This window comes from Balaenoptera ricei, chromosome 2, assembly GCF_028023285.1.
Source record: "Balaenoptera ricei isolate mBalRic1 chromosome 2, mBalRic1.hap2, whole genome shotgun sequence".
Classification (NCBI taxonomy): domain Eukaryota; kingdom Metazoa; phylum Chordata; class Mammalia; order Artiodactyla; family Balaenopteridae; genus Balaenoptera; species Balaenoptera ricei.
In genome coordinates this window covers 25,933,133-25,953,635 of record NC_082640.1, presented here as the reverse complement: position 1 = coordinate 25,953,635, position 20,503 = coordinate 25,933,133, and the positions used below count along the sequence as shown (strand labels likewise).

At 39.9% G+C, this 20,503-nt stretch overlaps 1 protein-coding gene across 1 annotated transcript in view; it reads right to left on the bottom strand.

Annotated features, from left to right (window-relative positions):
• Nucleotides 1-19,047, bottom strand: part of GDI2 (GDP dissociation inhibitor 2) — a 45,247-nt gene extending 26,200 nt beyond the window's left edge. Inside the window, exons 1-3 of the mRNA XM_059912214.1 lie at nt 18,766-19,047; nt 7,680-7,787; nt 3,840-3,939 (exon numbers count right to left, since the gene is read on the bottom strand). Of these exons, the coding sequence (XP_059768197.1) occupies nt 3,840-3,939; nt 7,680-7,787; nt 18,766-18,810 (253 nt within the window). The 5' untranslated portion in view covers nt 18,811-19,047. The remainder of the gene's footprint in view (nt 1-3,839; nt 3,940-7,679; nt 7,788-18,765) is intronic.
• Between the last annotated feature and the right edge of the window lie 1,456 nt (nt 19,048-20,503).

Here is a 20,503-nt window from a genome sequence, read left to right as displayed (position 1 = left end):
GCGCAGTGGTTGAGAATCTGCCTGCCAATGCAGGGAACACGAGTTCGAGCCCTGGTCTGGGAAGATCCCACATGCCACGGAGCAACTAGGCCCGTGAGCCACAATTACTGAGCCTGCACGTCTGGAGCCTGTGCTCCACAACAAGAGAGGCCGCGATAATGAGAGGCCCGCGCGCCGCGATGAAGAGTGGCCCCCACTTGCCGCAACTAGAGAAAGCCCTCGCACAGAAACGAAGACCCAACACAGCCATAAATAAATAAATAAATAAGGGCATTTAACAGCTGTTATAATAAGCTCTTTTACATCAGTAAGGAAAAACACAAAAACGTCAACAGAAAAATGTGCAAAGCGAAAGACTGGCCAGTTCATTAAGGAACATGAAAGCCAGTAACTCTAGAAATCATTTCACCCTCTAGTAAGTAGACATATTTTAAAAATCCACTATTTTGTCTTCTAGTATGACAAAATCACAAAAACTAAAATGAATAATATCTGGGAGTGGCAAAGGTACTGGGAAAGGGGCAGCCTCAGTCTACTGGTGAAAGTAAAATCTGGCAATATAAAGGAAAAAGCCTTAAAAAATTACTGCCTTTAGGGACTTCCCTGGTGGTGCAGTGGATAAGACTCCGCGCTCCCAAGGCAGGGGGCCCGGGTTCGATCCCTGGTCAGGGAACTAGATCCCACATGCATGCCGCAACTAAGAGTTCGCATGCCACAACTAAGGAGCCCATGAACGGAAACTAAGGAGCCCACCTGCCACAACTAATACCCGGCACAAGCAAATAAATAAATAAATATTTTTTAAAAAAGAAAGAAAGAAAATTACTGCCTTTATCCCCATACTACACTTCCAGGAGTATACAATGAGATTTATCATCCCATCCAGCCCCTGGTTCCATCCCTCCCTCTCTCCTTTAAATGTTCACAGTATACTGACTGAAAAACATGTTATCTGGGAAGAGGTGGGGGGGAAACTGGCAGGTGATACACCAGAATATGAACCATGATTCTAAACAATAAGATTCTGGTTATGAAAATTTTATTTCCTTTCTGCTTATCTGTGTTTTCTAATTTTAATTAAATAATTTTATCATTTATATAATAAAAATTTTGTGTTTACAATTAACCTCAAGATAATTCAGTGATTTAACTTCAAATTTCAGAGAAAATTCCAATAGGATCTTTCCATTGAACATATTCCCAAATTATAGAACATAAATTCAAAAAGGGGGAAAGGGTGGTACATACTTTATTTCATGGGACATAAATAGACTTATACTTACAATTTAGTTTTTCAACGTCATCTCAGAAAAAGATGCTAAAAATCACAGCAATTTAAAGATACTCCTCTAATTAAAAATATGAGAAAAAGAGTATATTTTAAATTTCTAGTTTGTGTTAAGGATTAGTTTATTAGTTTGCCTAGGGAAAAAAAAGTTTCAAAAAATTCAACAGCTAAAATTATAATGTTCTAAAATAATATACCCATTAAACCAGGAACTAAGAAAATACCGTGATGCGTTTTAAAAACAAAAATCTAATGAACATCCATTACTTATTCTATGCCAAGACCTTTGAAAGGGTTATTTAACAACTCCCTCAGTCCTCAGAACCACCCTATCATATTACTATTATTATCATCTCCATTTTACAGATAAGGAAATGAAGCTCAGACAGGTTTTGTAGGTGGTCTGGGGTCGCCCAGGTAAAGACATTTTGTGAAGTTTTCTCACCGTATCTCATCTTTTTCTGACATTAAAGAGCCTGCAATGGACTGTTAAGGCAGTGCTTCTCAAACGTCATTCTGCTTAGGAATTGCCCAGGGATCTTATTAAAATACAAATTTTGCTTGCATAGGTGTAGGTAGCGCCCGAGATTCTGCATTTCCAACCAGCTCCCAAGTGTCCCTTAGTCCATGGACTGAACTTTGCAAAGTCTTACGGCATTACTTCCCTCCGTTTCCTCGCCTCTTCCACCTCCTTCTCTCTGCCTTGGCCTTATTTCCTTTTCTACTCACTGCCTTCATATACCTTTAAAAAATTTCCTAACAGAAATGACCCACAAGTATGAACCAGTAATATTAGTGATTCTCAAAAGGATGTACAGAAATAAATCCACTCAGCTGTCTTAAAGTTTCATGTATATTGAACAGTGTCAGATGATTCAGACTTCACTGAGCTCTTTGGTGTTACCTAGGGACTTCACATTATTTTTAAAGCACACAAAAGACCCCCTCCCCCGCAAAAAGAAAAGAAAAAGCCCACTAGAGCATATTGAATCCAGTTTCTTCTTACTCTTTGTGCTCCGTGAGGCAAAGTGAATCATCAGATGATCTCCAAGTACCCCCAGTGCCTGAGCCCTCTGTTCTGTGATATGAGCCCTGCTGAAAGCCATGGTCGCCGACCAGGAGGGTGGATCCACTCTACCACTGCAGTGTTCCTTGGGGCCACCTGAGGCCGTATTTATGACTTCACAGCTGCCATTTCTGCCGCATTACAGTGAGATGTGTCCATGTTTCTACTGATGAATGAACCTCAAGAAGATCTTCTGATTGGCATACATTTGAGAGCAGCCACAAAGACGTTATTAGTATTTATTTACCAAAAGTTAAGATTTGAGATTGGAATTCTGCGCACACCAAAATTATTGCCTTTGTAGGAATTTTTCTTTTAATATAACTTGATTATGATAATTATTTGAAAAAAGTCACACTTTTTATACTACTGCAATGCCATTAACACATTATGCAATCATTTGTTTTCAGTTCCCTTTTATTCTTTGTCAGGTGCCCCAGTTGTTTCATGGGAGCTGATGAACAGAAGACACTGTCCTGGGAAATGTCTCTTCCACCCAGTTCCATGTATAGTGAGGAAAGTGTGCACAGTGTGTGGATCGGTTCCTTAACTGAGTTAAGGGACCTACCTGGAATATGAGCATTTATGTCTCTCACTGTTCACTCACTCACATTTACTTGCTTACCGCCCCCCATCCCCCACCCACCCACCTGCCTGTCCTTTTCTCTCTATCTAGCCTAGCACGTTACAGACCAGTTTGCAAACTCATTTCCTACTGAGGCCAGGCAGGTAATAGAAATGAGCAAGGTGGACTGGGCTTAAGGGAAGGTAGGAAGTGGTGGAAGCTGAGGGGAACTTGAGAGCTCAGGAGGCCTTATCTAAGGGAGGCAGCTGCCAGTGAGTCCTATCTTCCAGCATTTAAAGGGGACCTAAGTTGTTAAGAGAGTGGATCCTAAGAGATCTCATCACAAGAAAAAAAACCATTTTTTTCTTTTTCTTTTTTGTATCTATATGAGATGATGGATTTTCACTAAACTTACTATGGTAATCTTCACAATACATGTACGTCAAATCATTATGCTGTATACCTTAAACTTATACAGTGCTGTATGTCAATTATATCTCAATAAAACGGGAGGAAAAAAGAAAAAAAATGAGAAAAAATTAATATGAAAAAATAACTGTGAAAGCTTACAAACTAGAAAAAAACATTAATATGGCTGTTTCTGAAGGCCCAGTTACCTAAGACTGTCACCAAAGTATCAAGAGGAAAGTCTGTTACAAATGCTTACAATTCTGATATGTATTATGCCACAGCATAATTTTATTTCTCCAAAACCAATTACTAAGAAGTCACCCCCTCTTCCCTCCATTCTTAACTTACCGACTCTAGATGCCTCTAATGGGCCCTATTACTCACCATACCGTTGCCATTCAACGGAATCCACTTCCACATACCCGGAATAACACTCTCTGTCAACAGTTACTTTCTACTTTCAAATCGGATTCAACGTACTATCATAAATTTAAGTTGGAATTCTTTACCATTCGCCATAAGGAACTTGGGAATTAAGTCAACATTCCAGTCTCTTCCTCTCCCCATTGATGCTGGTGGTGCTCCAGGTATTTTAAATCTTTTGTATAACTAAAACCAAAACAAAAAACACCCATAATGTAACAAAATTTAACTTTCATTGCACAACTATTTTTTGATGAAGTGATTTTGGTGTAACTAAATACCACCAACATGAGGTAAAGTACAAGTGCATTTCATTTTTAATCAGAACATTTAGCACTATTCCAATACATATGTAAATTAAATATATTACTCAACTCATGAATGCCAAAATAAATACTGCAGAGGTGGTATGTGTTTGCTTTTAACTAGCAGGAATACAAAACAAACTATTTGTTATGTACTAGTTTTGTAGATACATCCCTTACTATTTGTAGAAATCATTTAAACTCATTCTCTATTGAATAAAAAGCTAACAAAGGCTTAATTTTGCTTCTGTGGTTACGTAGGGAGTTAAAAATAAATTTTGGATTATTCAAATCAGAAAAAACAATTAAAATTAGTTCCAGTTAATTTATAATTTACATGAGTTTGAGGCTCTAAAAGCAGCTTGCAGCTTAAAATTTAATATTCATTCAAACTCATGAGTTCCATTGCTAAGGTGGAACAGAACAAGCAAAGGTGGTATATATTCACTCAATAAAAACCCCCAAGTTCTTGAGTACATTAAAAAAGACAGAGTACACAACCGAGTCAAAAAATGGGCAAAAGATCTAAACAGACATTTCTACAAAGAAGACATATATATGGCCAAAAAACACATGAAAAAATGCTCAACATCACTAATTATTAGAGAAATGCAAATCACCTCACACCAGTAAGAATGGCCATCATCAAAAAGTCTACAAACAATAAATGCTGGAGAGGGTGTGGAGAAAAGGGAACCCTCCTACACTGTTGGTGGGAATGTAAACTGGTGTAGCCACTATGGAGAACAGTATGGAGCTTCCTTAAAAATCTAAAAAGAGAGCTACCATATAATCCAGCAATCCCACTCCTGGGCATATATGTGAAGAAAACCATAATTCAAAAAGATACATGCACCCCAATGTTCATTGCAGCACTATTTACAATAACCAAGACATGGAAGCAACCTAAATGTCCATCACCAGAGGAATGGATAAAGAAGATATGGTACATATATACAATGGAATATTACTCAGCCGTAAAATGGAATGAAGTAATGTCATTTGCAGCAACATGGGTGGACCTAGAGATTATCATACTAAGTGAAGTAAGTCAGTAGAGGAAGACAAATACCATATGATATCACTTACATGTGGAATCTAAAGAAAAAATGATACAAATGAACTTATTCACAACACAGAAACAGACTCACAGATTTCGAAAACAAACTTATGGTTAACACAGGAGAAACATGCAGGGGAGGGATAAACTAGGAGTTTGTGATTAACATACACACACCATTATATATAAAACAGATAATCAACAAGGACCTACTATACAGCACAGGGAACTCTACTCAGTATTCTATAATAAGCTATATGGGAAAGGAATCTGAAAAAGAATGGATATATGTATATGTATAACTAAATCACTTAGCTATACACCTGAAACTAACACATTATAAAGCAACTATACTCCAATATAAAATAAAAATTAAATTAAAAAAAAAAAAAAGAGGACAGCTTGCTCATCTTACTTAACACTAGGCTAATCAATATACTAGGTGAAGAAAGAATGACGCCAGTGCATTGCTCCACAGATGATTTACGATGGAGAGGTCAGTGGTCACCACCTCAACCAGGTCAAATTGAGCATCATGAACAGTGATGCTGATGCAGGCACTGTGCCTCCTGATGGGATGCAGTATGAAGTGCCCAACAATACCTTCTTATAAACTGGCCTAGACTGCCCAAAAGAAAAGAGGTGGCGAGACTTTTGTAGATTAAGAGAATAAAGGGAAACAACACAAAAGGCAATGCTTAAACTAGTTTAAAAAAAAAGAAAACAAACCACTCCTACACAGCAATATACAACATTCTTGGGATCACTGGGGAATTTGAATATAGTCTGGATATTATGGTTAATTTTCTTAAGTGTGATAACGGTATTATGATTATGTTGGAGAATGTTGCTCTTCACAGATGAATGCTGAAATATTTAGGTCAAGGATCATGTCTATTACTTTCAATGGTTTAAAACCAATAACACAAACAGACATGAAGCAAAAAAATATTCCACTGGTATTATTCTTTCAACTTTCCTATATGCCTGAATATAGAGAAAAAAGCTTTTTGATATAAACATTAAGTTTATTTCATCAAAGTCACTATTTTAAAAGTAACTGACAATATCTATATATCTCCTATAAAGCACAGTACAGCTCAGATTTATACACGTGGATGGTGAACAAACCCCACACAGAGAAATAAATATACTTAGTAAAACACACTTTGGAAATGCTTCATGTGCTCATTTTCTAAAGAAGTAGGAAGCATGGAGTATAGCAAAAGGAACTAAGCTTTGACATGGAAACACCTAAATATCCATCAACAGAGGAATGGATAAAGATGTGGTACATATATGCAATGGACTACTACTCAGCCATAAACAAAGAATGAAATAATGCCATTTGCAGCAACATGGTGGACCTAGAGATTATCATACTAAGTGAAATAAATCAGAAAGAGAAAGAAATACCACATGATATCACTTATATGTGGAATCTAAAATATGACACAAATGAACCTATCTACAAAACAGAAACAGACTCACAGACACAGAGAACAGACTTGTGGTTGCCAACGGGGAGGGAAGCTGCGGGAGAGATGGAGTGCAACTTTGGGATTAGCAGATGCAAACTATGATATATAGAACGGACAAACAATAAGGTCCTACTGTATGGCACAGGGAACTATATTCAATATCCTGTGAAAAACCATAATGGAAAAGAATATGAAAAAGAATATATACAGGGCTTCCCTGGTGGCACAGTGGTTAAGAATCCGCTTGCCAATGCAGTGGACACGGGTTCAAGCCCTGGTCTGGGAAGATCCCACATGCCGCGGAGCAACTAAGCCCACGTGCCACAACTACGGAGCCTGTGCTCTAGAGCCCACGAGCCACAACTACTGAAGCCCGTGCACCTAGAGCCCGTGCTCAGCAACAAGAGAAGCCACCACAATGAGAAACCCGCGCTCCACAACGAAGAGTAGCCCCTGCTCGCCGCAACTAGAGAAAGCCTGCATGCAGCAACAAAGACCCAATGCAGACAAAAATAAATGTAAATAAAATAAATAAATTTTTAAAAAGAATATATATATGTATGTATAACTGAATCACTTTGCTGTACAGCAGAAATTAACATAACATTGTAAATCAACTGTACTTCAATAAAATAAGTTAAAAGAAAAAGGAACTAAGCTTTGGAATCATATAACCTGGGTTATCAGCCCGTCTCCGTGATCTTAAGCCCACAGAAACTATTTTGCCATCTAAAAAATGGGGATAAAATCTCTTTGAGTGACTGGGAAGATAACTAAGACTATGCGGAAAGCACTGGCACTGTGCCTGGCGTATGTTAGGTCTTCATCAAAAGGTACCCTCCATGCACCCTGTCAAGTCTACACTCTATTAACTTCGAGAGAGAACAGATAACTGCTCCAGATGGCAACAAAAATCACAATTTAAATTTCTACAAGCCCCAAACTAGGAGCTCCTGAAAATTATGATGTTACAGATAATCTATTTAATAAAACAAAATTAAAACCATCTATAAAAAAGTAGAGATTCACAAGTAAAAGACTCAAAGTACAAAAGGGACATTAATTTATTTTAATACTTACATCTTCCAGCGGTGTTATAGATGCACTCTCTCCTCCATAATATGGGTTTCTATCCATGTGAAGAACTTTCTTTCCATTCACTGACATTATACCTGACAGGATACATTCCTACAGGGAAAGCGTAAGTATCTTCAAAGGAAGGAAAATGCTACTGCATGTTTCAAACAGATAATTTTTACAAGCCTGTCATTAAACATTCTTTTAGTAATTAATACTTATGTATATGCAATATATGATGTAATTTTTAAGGACAAAGCCCTAAAGCAACCAGGGTTCAAAGTGTGTTCTGTGGCCCCTCTGAGTCCCAAGGTTTAAACTATTTTCATAATAACACTAAGACATTATTCATTTTTTCCCACTGTGTTACACTTGCACTGACAGCGCAAGATCAATGGTGGATAAAACAAATTAAGGCGGTGGCTCCAACTGCACTAGTCATTATATTCTTCACCACAAGGCACTCATGGTTTAAAAAAACAAGGCCAGTTTCACTTAAGACTATCCTTGATGAAGCATTAAAAATCACCTCTGTTAACAACATCCCTGAACACCCATCTTTTAAATATCCTGTGTAGCAAAACGGGAAGTTCACATAAAAGCAATTCTGGCTCAAGGAAGGCCTTTTGTGCGACTGATTTGTAAGCTGATCTAGCTACTTTTTTCATGGATCATCTTTTTTTTTAATGTATTTATTTTTATTTATTTATTTTTGGCTGTATTGGGTCTTTGTTACTGCGCGCGGGCTTTCTCTAGTTGCAGCGAGCAGGGGCTACTCTTCGTTGCGGTGCGCGGGCTTCAGTACTTGTAGCATGCAGGCTCAGTAGTTGTGGCTCACGGGCTTAGTTGCTCCGCGGCATGTGGGATCTTCCCGGACCAGGGCTCAAACCCGTGTCCCCTGCATTGGCAGGAGGATTCTTAACCACTGCGCCACCAGGGAAGCCCCATGGATCATCATTTTTAATTGGAAAAATAACTGACAAACTATGATTACTCAGACTTAGGATTTCGGCAGACATTTTCTCAAAAATGAATGTCAAGGAAAATAACCAACAGTATTTGTTGCCAAAAATGATAAGTCAAAATTCTGAATGAGGGACTTCCCTGGTGGCGCAGTGGTTAAGAATCCGCCTGCCAATGCAGAGGACACAGGTTCGATCCCTGGTCCGGGAAGATCCCACATGCCACAGAGCAACTAAGCCCATGTGCCACAACTACTGAGCCTGTGCTCTACAGCCCACGAGCCACAACTACTGAGCCCATGTGCCACTACTACTGAAGCCCACACACCTAGAGCCCGTGCTCTACAAGAGAAGCCACCGCAATGAGAAGCCGGTGCAACCAAGAGTAGCCCCTGCTCGCCACAACTAGAGAAAGCCCGCGTGCAGCAACGAAGACCCAACACAGCCAAATGTTAAAAATAAATAAATAAAATGTATTAAAAAAATATTTTTGAATGAAAATTTGAATTTTGGAAAGCTTATATCCACCACCATGGGTACATCAGATCCCCAATACTTAAAGGACTTTTCAGACAACATCAGTGATATTAACAAATATGAGCTTTTGATATGGCATAATGAAATGTGTCAACAATTCAGAAGACCTGCATTACTAAGTAAAACAGTACTTTCCCAAGTGACCAATGAATGATGTTACAAAATCATACAGGAGGTTAAACGAGAAATTCAAAGTGCAAGCTAGATTAACGGATTTTAATGTAACGGAATAAGAAATGTTCACTGATGTGGTTTCAAATTTCATATTGCAATTAATCTTTAAAAATACCCTGCCACTTGTGTTTAGGTGTAAATTATAAAAGGATACCCACAACAATCTGAAAGGCTATTAAAATACTCCTTTTTCCAACTACACATCTGTCTAAAGCCTGATTTTCTTCATATACTTCAGCTATGACAAAAATTATGAAAGACTGAACACCAAAGCAGATAAGAATCGGCTATCTTTTAAACTCGATATTAAAGAGATGTGCAGAAAATGTAAAACAACCATACTCTCCTCAGAAATTTTTTTGTTTTGGAAAACACAGTTATACGCCAAATAATTGTTATTCACGTTAACATGTAATGAGTTTATCACCGTTATCTTTAAGTGAATTAATAAAAACCATTTTTTAATTTCTCAGCATTGATTTCTAATAGGATAAATATTGATAGATACTCTTACAAGCAAAAGCTCTTCAGGGACCTCAATTTTTAAGAGTGTAAATAGATCCTGAGACCAAGAGTTTGAGAACTAGAGCCCTAAATGAAGCATCCAAGATAACCATTAATCAACTGACAATCAACAGAGGATTATAAACCATCACTCTCAGTAAAAAGGTAAACAAAGCGTGAATATACTAAGACATACCAAATCAAGACGGGGTGGCGGAGCAGTCAAGAAAGTCAATCCAATTAATGGATTAATGAGAAGACACACAGAGATGGGATATTGATTCACCCAGAACCGTTATACCAGAGTTTAGGTGATAAGAGCTTTATTTTTTTAAATGACAAAGGAAATTCTCTGTAACTTTATAAATCCTAGTGCTTCTCAAATTTATCCAAGACTCCAGACAACAGAGAACAAGCTCATCCCCCTAAAGCCTGACTCTGAAATCTTTACTTTCAAAAATTCATACATATCTCAAATTCTCCTCCATAATGTACTATTCATTTTAATATTTTAAAAATATTTTAAATTAGTTACTGTCAGGTTCAAAGTTTACTCCAAGAGGGTGCATCATTCCTTTAAATCAAGAAACATAATGAGCACTCCAGGCCACCTCCAGCCATAACCACTCCTCAGCCCCAGCCATGCTCATGACTTTTAAGAGCAAAGATTTTTCTACCTGTTTTTGAACTCTGAATAAATGGAATCCTGTAGTATACACTTCTTGTATACACCTTTTAGTCAACATACGTTTACAAGATTCATCCATGTTTTGTTTGCAATAGAAATTTTCTTACTCTCACTGCTATACAGCAGGGGTCTCTAAAGTACAGGAGCCAAATCCAGCCTGCAGGCTGGATTTGTAAATAAAGTTTTAACGGTAAACACCCATGCCCATTCATTTACATATTAGCTGTTTTCACTGTACCACAGTGGTACTGTAGCTGTGACAAAGACCACGTGGTCTGAAAAACCTGTGGACTTTTACAGGTTTGCCTAGCCCTACCAACAACAGTGGATCTCAAAGAGAGCTCCTGATTTGGTATCACCTGTGAACTTGTTAGAAATGTAAATTCTAAGCAGATTCTGAAACTTTACTTTGCATCCACATCACCGGGACAGCCTGCTAAAACAGAACGCAGGGCCCCACCCCCAAAGCTTCTGAGTCAGCAGGTCTGCGGTGGAGCCTGAGAATCTGCATTTCTCACCAGTTCCCAGGTGAGAATACTGCTGGTCCAGGACCAGTTTCAAGAACCACTAGTAAAGCAGTGCTGCTCAAACTTTATTAAACACCTGGGGATCATGTTAAACTGTAGATTTTGATTCAGTGTATCTGGGGTGAGGGGTGTAACCATCTGCACCTCTAGTAAGTTCTCAGGTGTTGCAGAAGCAGTTGATCCATGGACCACACCGCGGGTAACAAAGCCATAGGAGTCTTTTGAATGAATACTCCGCACAGATATTCCACAACTTATTTATCCATTCTATTACAGGTGGACATTGGGATCATTTCCAGTTTGGAGCTGTTATAAATAATGCTCTATAAACATTCTCAATGTGTCTTTTATGTATGCACTTGTTGGATAGATATCAAGGAGAGTACAGATACTGCCAAACAGCTTTCCAAAATGGTTGTACCAATTTCATATGCTGTGTCAGCAGTATATGAAAGTCTGTTGTTTCAAATCCTTGCCCAACATTTGTGTTCTGGCCTTTTAATTTTAGTCATTCTAGTTAGGATGTGGTTTAATTTACATTTCCTGACAAATAATGAGGCTGAGCACTTTTTCATAGTTTACTGATAATTGTAGTATCTTCTTTTGATAAGTGCCTATTCATATTATTTGCCCATTTTTAAAGTGGGCTTTCTTTTTTTTACTGCTATATAAAAATTCCTTATATATTCTAGATATTTAAAAATGCTTTATTGGTTATATATATATTGCAAATATCTTCATCTATTCCACAGCTTGACTTTTAACTTTCTTAATGAGGTCTTGATAAACAGAACTGAAAGTATTTTAACTGTAAAAATTAACTCCAATATTATCAAAAGCAAATCACTTGCTTAAAAAAAAAAATCTGAAGCACTAATATATGATTCAATATATTATATGAAAATAGAATAATATTTACAATCTCAAAAACAGATTATGACATAAAGAGAGGAAAACCAAATAGTCACATTTCCAGTCGACAAAAGTAGACTTCACGGTTCAACTTTTGGAAGCAAAATCACAGCAAGCAACTTTGAGCGTTGCACAGCTTCTATATATAACTTTTCATACTCCACTGCAAATAAGCATGAGCCACTCACTGGACCATGGCTCCAAAGCAAGCACTGAAGGCTGAGGCCTAATGAAGGACCCAGTAATATAAAGATTCAGCAGTCCGAAGAGCTGATACTAACTACCTTTAAAGGCATCACTTGGAGCAAATATATTAAAAGCTAATTAATAATTTGCAGGTTCACTGATTCTTCTAAACCCATCTATAAAAGATTGCTTTTACAATGCCAAGAGAATACATAGAAGCACAAAAGTAATACTTTAAATTTTACTTTACAACATGGGATGAAGTCATTAATTCACTGATAAAACCAATCACATCTGAGTATAGAGTGTATATTAATGATCCCAAAATTTTAGTATCTTCCCAAATTAACAACTCAAAATTAAAATCTACTATTATCTGGTGAATACAGAATAAAAAGCAAAGCACATCAAAGTCAGAGAAAATACTCTAAGTGAATTTCCTTTTTTCACACTAGAAAACCTGGACCATCCAACATCTATGTCAAGAATACTGATAACTTTTACCAGGAAACATATATGAATGAATATTAACCAACACATTAGTTTTAAAACTAACAGATGAGAGTGCTCCACACTTAATTTCGAGCTCACCCACAACTGACCTGAACAGGATAAGAATACACAGACTCACAACCAAAATAACTAAAACTGTAAAACCATCTTCCGAATCCAAGGTTTTTTGGTGTTTTGTTTGCTATTATGCCTTATTTATTTTTTATTTTTAGGGCCTAGAGCATATTAGGTGCTCAGCATGAATAAGTGAACAAATGCCTGCACACATGCATTAATGATGCACACAGGATGCCTGGCACTCTCAGGTGGGTCTTTCATCCAAACTGAGCTCAGGCCCAAAATCCAAGTTCTTTAAGATAATGGCATCTGCCACCCAACTGGCTCTTCATGTTGGCCTACATAAAGAGGTAACCAGATTAAATGTTTGAAGTTCAGCTGCAGCAAAATTCTAGTCCGTGCAGATGTGTGGGTGGGGTGATGGTCAGGAAGGATCAAATCAGTGATATTGAGGCTCACTTCCCTTCAGCACCTACACATAGCGCTAGGTTTGCAATAATCAGAGTAACTAACTCAAACGGACAGCACCTAAACACACTAGGCGAAGTACCTCTTACGTAGTGAAGCAGCCTGTATGGTGTTCCCATATATGAATTGTGACAAACCTAAACAGAATTGCCAAGGCCACTGGTACTAAATAGTATCCCAGTATCCTGGAAAAGTTAATGCCCACCCCCCTTCCTACTTAGAGGGCAACTCAGGCTTGGAAGAGAATAGAACCAGAGTACGTTAATATTCTGATGTAAAAAAAAAAAAAAAAAAAAAATTCTGATGTAACTTCCAAGTGACCAAACTAAACACTGTTAACACTCTAACTCCTCCTGCATTTTAAAGTTCAGGAGTGATTTAAAAAAAAAAAAAAAAAGAAAGAAACAGAAAGTAAATGCACACAAAAATGTGATCAGGAAAACAAGGTACCTAATAACTCATCTTAAAGAAAAGTGCCTTTCTACTTATCTAGAAAATGTATTAACTAGAAAACTTTTAAATCATTTAATTTCAGTGGTATACGTCTTACAGCAATAACACAATAAAAATGGACGTTAGTTTTCAGCAGAACAAGTGTTTCTTTAAATGTCTCTGTCCCTCTAATGCATCTCATTAAAAGCTGTCAAAGATAACTTTTCTTGAAATTTGGCTCTAATTAGATCATTCCTGCTCAAAACCCTCTCTCGTTGGCCAAGAAGATAAAATTCAAACTTCTTAACCTACTATCTTCAGCATCCTTGGTGATATACCTTCTTTCCAACACTGTTTCCATTACACCTCTTCATACCTTCTGTTTCACACAAAATAAACTCCCTATCCCCTAAATATATATCCTTTTCTTAATACTGACTTACACTGCTCTCTCTGCCTAGAAAATCATTCCTCCTCATGTTCAAAACTTACCAATATTTTTTAAACTTTTTCAGTTTTATTGAGATATAATTGACATACAGCACTGTAAAGACTTAAGGTGTACAGCATGATTTGATTTACATACAACATGAAATGATGACCACAGGCTTAGTGAACATCCATCATCTCATATAGATACAACATTAAAGAAATGGAAAAAAAATTTTTCCTTGTGATTTACGCTCTTAACTTTCATTCATAATATACAGCAGTGTTAATTATCTTTATCATGTTGTACATTACATCCCTAGTACTTATTTATCTTATAGCTTAAGTTTGTTCCTTTTGATTACCTTCATCTAATACCCCTTCCCCCTACCCTGCTTATCAATTATTTTTAAAAGCCACCTTAATAACTCCTTCTTTATGCAGGTTTTTCTGATTCCCCTGTCTGAATTCCCACATGTGTGAATTCCCCTATGGCACTTAGTACTTTCTCATATTAACTCATATTATAGTTAGCCCCACACGAGAAGAAGGTACTCATAAACAGGTGTGTTTGCCTTTTTATTGCCCATAATCGAGCACAACAGTCACAGGTAACTGAAATTGAGTAGGCCATTACTCCATTAAGTCTTTAATCAGGTACTGTGAGAGGGGACATAAAGGTAACTGCAGGGTATCATGTATGCGAGCCAAACGTTTACCTAGCAGTCTTTCCAACCAAATGTCTCACTACTACCTCGAAATGCTGAAATATGTCTGATTTTACTTCTATTCTACTGGACCAGTATGCTTAAGGCTGATTTAAAATACAGACTGCCTACATAGTATTTATACCTTCCAAAAATAAGACATTTGCACACATTGGTCCTATGATCACTACTGCAGTGGACAGAAAGTTGTTTGTCCACAGAACTCTAACAGCAATGGCAAAGATTTTCAAGGAGTAAATATAAAAGGCAATTCAAGATTTTTAAATCAAGTACAAGAACTCCTCTTTGAAGTCACAAAATTTTAATAAAGAAGGAAAAGTATGGCTGGGATGAAAAACAATGTTTTAAACAAATACTGCTGAGAATAATCTGGTTACATATCACTAAAGTGTCCTTTTCGATTCAAAACTCCTTACGAAAATTACCATGTAGCACAAAACAAAATACTGCTGGGAAGCACAAGCAGCTGTGGAGCTAGTAACCCTTATTTTATTATTTATTACTATTTCTGAGAAGACTCATGAATTCATTGCCAAGCCCAAAGTCAATCAGAAACAGCAAATTAAGTGGTCAAAGGCTGTGGACAGTCACCAGCCTAACCAGCAAAGTAAACAAAGAGGAAAAAATGAAAAGTAGACGGTAGAACTAACTCCCAAAGCTGAGCAGTCTAAGAGGACTTAGTAAGGAGGCCAAAGTTCCTACAAAGCTCCCTAGGTCTCAATGGCTTCATTATGTTATAGCATAACAGTAATTAATCCTCCTGATGTGAAATCTCTGTTATCAAGTACATTAACTATGCTCTTCAGTTTGTTTAAAAAGTTGTGATATCATTTGAAAGGTTTTTATCTAAAAGTTATGGTTGTTTAAAGGGATAGCCCTCAATTCCTTAAAGAACTCAATTATATGAAATATTCCATTTCTCTTAGAATGAAGATTTTGCTCTAGTATATACTAAATTGTTTTATGCCTTCTTTATCAAAGTTACTATCAATATTTGTGCACTATTATGACCTTATTTTAGATGTAACAATCGATACAAAACAGTGACAACATTAGGCAACACAGAGAAACCCCAACACTTCCTTACACTTTATATTAAAAGTAACGAGTTAATCACACTAAAAAATGCAGACACACAGGCATCATGCAGTATTTGGTACCCACAACTGATAGCACACACCTGTTTTAAGGTTCTTAAATCTCAGGCACTAAATATTTATAAATCAAAAATTAAGTAAATGGTATGTTCACACCAAATACTCAAAATTAATTATAATTTGAGGCTTTTTAACTTTGGTGATCTCTTCATTTAAGTAATCAAAGTCCCTGTATCACTAAAAATGAGGGTATAAGATTTTATCACTATCAAAATCATCCCGGGACTTCCCTGGTAGCGCAGTGGTTAAGAATCCGCCTGCCAACGCAGGGTACACGGGTTCGAGCCCTGGTCCGGGAAGATCCCACATGCCGCGGAGCAACTAAGCCCGTGCGCCACAACTACTGAGCCTGCGCTCTAGAGCCCGCGGGCCACAACTACTGAAGCTCGTACGCCTAGAGCCCGTGCTCCGCAACAAGAGAAGCCACCGCAATGAGAAGCCCTCACACCGCAAGAAAGAGTAGCCCCGCCCCGCCACAACTAGAGAAAGCCGGCGTGCAGCAACGAAGACCCAATGCAGCCAAAAATAAATAAATAATAAATGACAGCAGAAATTTATCTGATTGCTAGTTAAGTATGCATCTATCATTCACCAAAAAGGTCACAATTGATCCAAATGAAAATTTAAATAAGGTGCATTATCTTAACTTGGTTGTTATGCAATAAAACTGTGCCCTCTTGGGCTTCCCTGGTGGCGCAGCAGTTGAGAATCTGCCTGCCAATGCAGGAGACACGGGTTCGAGCCCTGGCCTGGGAAGATCCCACATGCCGCGGAGCAACTAGGCCCGTGAGCCACAACTACTGAGCCTGCGCGTCTGGAGCTTGTGCTCGGCAACAAGAGAGGCCGCGACAGTGAGAGGCCCGCGCACCGCGATGAAGAGTGGCCCCCGCTTGCCACAACTAGAGAAAGCCCTCGCACAGAAACGAAGACCCAACACAGCCAAAAATAAATATAAATAAATAAAAATTTAAAAAAAAAAAAAAAAAAATAACAAACTGTGCCCTCTTTGATAAAAAGTTATACTTCTGAACTAGGCATATAGAAACCTGCATGAGAAAGCATCTGCACTTATTTGTCCGTGTTTAACTGACCTAATCAAGAGCAAATCTGAAAGACCAGCAATAACCGTAGAAAAACAGTGGAACTAACTAGCTCTTACAATATGCTGGCAGCAACAGGCCCATTCCAGTGGGCAAAATCCACCCCAAACTAATAAGCTCAGCTCAGAATCCCAATTAAGCACTTCGAAAATGAAAAAAACCACCCTGCAGTGGGTAGGCTATTCATTTAGGCATCCAACAGTCTTCTAACTCACCATCAAAAAAAGAAATTCAACCCAATACCTCACATTCAAAATGACTAAATAACTTTCTAGGTAAGCAATCTCATCTATTCGGTACTATTTCCTAGCCAGTCCCATTTCTTTCTCTGGACTGTTGAAACATAATGAAGCATTCAGAAATGAGTATTATCCAACAATCACCATAAATCACCATAAATAGAAAAATGACATGCCAGAAAAGTGCCATTCTACTTCCCAACAATCTTTTCCCAAAAAACTGGCCAAATGCAAGTTTGACAGTTTTCTCTTGTCCCGAGAAATCTAAAATAGTTACTTTGGAGTGTTAGCTGAAAAAAATGTTAATTTGATCTTGGGAGATTACAATGCATTTCAACAAATTTGTAGTGGTTTACATTAAATGACTCCGGACTTTGCGATCAGTTTATATGGGATACACAAGATCAAAATCAGTATTCATCTTATAAAACAAAGCAACCCAATGTCAGAATTTCAAATTTCCAAAAAACTTTTGATAACGGAAATGGTCCTCTCTTCAAATGGAATTCTTTTGCAAGATGAATAGTCCTCATTTTCTTTTAAAAGCACAAAAAGAAGTAAAACATCTGCCTGCATTATTTGCAGAATATTATCTAAAGTTCTCTAAGCAGACAACCAGGAAAATATATTTACCATGGTATTACGCACACCATGCACTAGTACAGAACCTGGCCTCTAGCACCCCATCACCAACCTCTTTCTCAGGGGAAAGCCTCCAGAAGAGACAATGGAGGCAAGGACAGACCACACAGAAGGAAAAGATGGCAAAGGCCAGGTGAGAAAGGACTAGACAAATTTTGAGAAAACTCATTTCCAATTCTACAGTTGCTCAAGTGGGATGGGAGGGTGGTTAAAAGGAAAGGATAATGCTTCTCACCTGGAGTGGGGGAGGAGGATAAGAAATCTAATTTTCTCCAAAAATATAAGTTCATTGAACTTAATTACCTACCAAACAGTGATTATCCAGTGACTCGTCACCGACACTGACTAGTAGTAGAGGATGAAGTCTAAGTAGGAAATGCCACTGTGATTGGCCTCCACCCTCCCCCACTGCGCCGGCTGCTTTTCCGTTTCCAATCGCGAGAGGCCGTCAACCCGTAAGGGAGACGCATCAATACACCAATCCGGGCTTTTCCGGCCTCTGCTACAGCAGAGCGGACTCTCGTTTCCCACCTACTCTTACTCGGCCGTCACGACCCGCCCAAGCACCTGCCCGACCGGGCTTTCCATCCCCCGGTGTCTCTCCCCGTCCAGACGCGCCGCCCGGCCCGCAGGCCCCGCCGCAGGCCCGGCCCGCCTCCGCTCCAGAGCGCGGCCCGAGACGGCGGCGGAAACCGGCCCCACCCGGAGACCCTCGGAGGAGACGCGAGGCGAGGCGCGGCGCGGCCTGCAGGGATGGGGAAAAGGGGGCTGGGCAGGGCGTGCGGCCGCCCCCCTCCCGACCCGGGACCCCCGCCCCTCCCCGCCGGGCCTCACCGTCAGGCCGGTGCCCAGCACGATCACGTCGTACTCCTCATTCATGGCGGGGCCGGGCGCGGACGGAAGCCCAGAGAAAAGAAAAGGCGCAGGACTCTAGGGGTCGGGAGCTAGGCGGCCACCCTGAGGAGGCGGAGGAAACGCTCAGGCCGGGCCCGGGCACAAGGGAAAAGGGAAGCGGGAGCAGAGGGAAAACAGAGCTGGCGAGGAGGCAGCTGGCCGCCACCTCAGACGGAAAGAGAAGAGCGGGGCGGGGAAGGAAGGGAGGGCAGGGAGGGAGAAAAGAAGAGGCGGGCGGCGACCAGGGCCTCTGCAGCCGGGGCGGGGCTTAGAGGAGGCCGTCGATCACGCCCTTCCCGCTCGCTCATTGGCTAGGTCCCCGTCGCCCGCCCAACCTTCTTCCTTTCCTACCTCTCGCGAGAAGAGGGCGGGCCGTGCCCCTTGTGGATTCCGGCTCTCCACGCGGCGCGCTGCCACCGTGGTTGGGGGCGGAGGCGGTCGCGCGCTGGCCCCCGAGGGCAGGGACGGGAGCGTGCTTGCGGCCTGGGGGCAGCTGTCCAGTTCGTTATTCCCGCCGCCCAGCGGGAGCTGAGGCGCGCCCTGGGCCTTGAGCCTTGCCGCCGCCCTTGGACTTTGGGCCAGGACAGCGGGCGGCCGCCCCGGGACCCGCAGACCCGGAGCTGACGCCAAGTGGACTGACCCTGGCTGCGGCTCAGCCCCCTGCGACCCTACGGCGCGCCTAGGCTGGTCTTTTGCAACTTCTCTTGCTTTTCTTGCTATCCTGCCTCGCTTTCCTGAAGGAAAATGGACCCAACATATTTTAAGGAATTCAGAAATCACTGTTTTCTCTTTCTTCCCGCCCTATGTCGTCCTTGCTTGATGCATTGCCCCTTGTGCAGCCTTAGGAAATGTAGACGAATTTTAAAAAACGAAAAACGAACAAAAACCTTCCTTTTAAAAAGTAACCTTTCGCATGCAGGGGAAGGCCAGATTTGATTGGAAGCAGGTCTGCGCCTACTGAGGGCTATAACTTAAACCAGCTGTAAAAATAGCTGACCAGGATGTGCGTTGGTTTACGCCATGAGTGTAGCAGAAAAGAGTCCCTGTTTGCCTTCCATTCCCTCTACCCCTGACCGCCCGGCCCTCCAAACACACACACCTTTTTTTAGGATTCTATTTGGCATCTCCAGCTCTGGGTGAGGTGTAAGTAGTGGCTTGTGTTCTCAACAAGAGAGTAGCCCCTATACAGACCTTCTAGAAAAGTGATTTTCCTAAAGGCCTTGACAACCTGTGTTTTCAGCCTGTGATAGGTCTGCATACTCAGCAGACAAGAGTTGGTAGTTCCTTCAAGATATACTCTCAAACATAGCTGGATAAGTGCTATTATGAATAGCATCATAGCATAAAGTGAATCTTGGTAGACGGATCTGCCTTCCTTCATGTTTAAGTCACTCTGATTCAGGAAAGAATGTAACAAGTTTTTACAATGTTTCTTCACCCCTAACTAGAGGTTAAGAAGGTATATTATATTGGACGATGGACCTTTTTTTTGGGGGGGGGGAGGGAGAAGAAAGCTGTTTAAGTTTACAATCTTTTTTTTTTTTTTTAATGTTTTTGATGTGGACCATTTTTAAAGTCTTTATTGAATTTGTTACAATATTGCTTCTGTTTTATGTTTTGGGTTTTTAGCCAGGAGGCATGCGGGATCTTAGCTCCCTGACCAGAGATTGCACCCCCT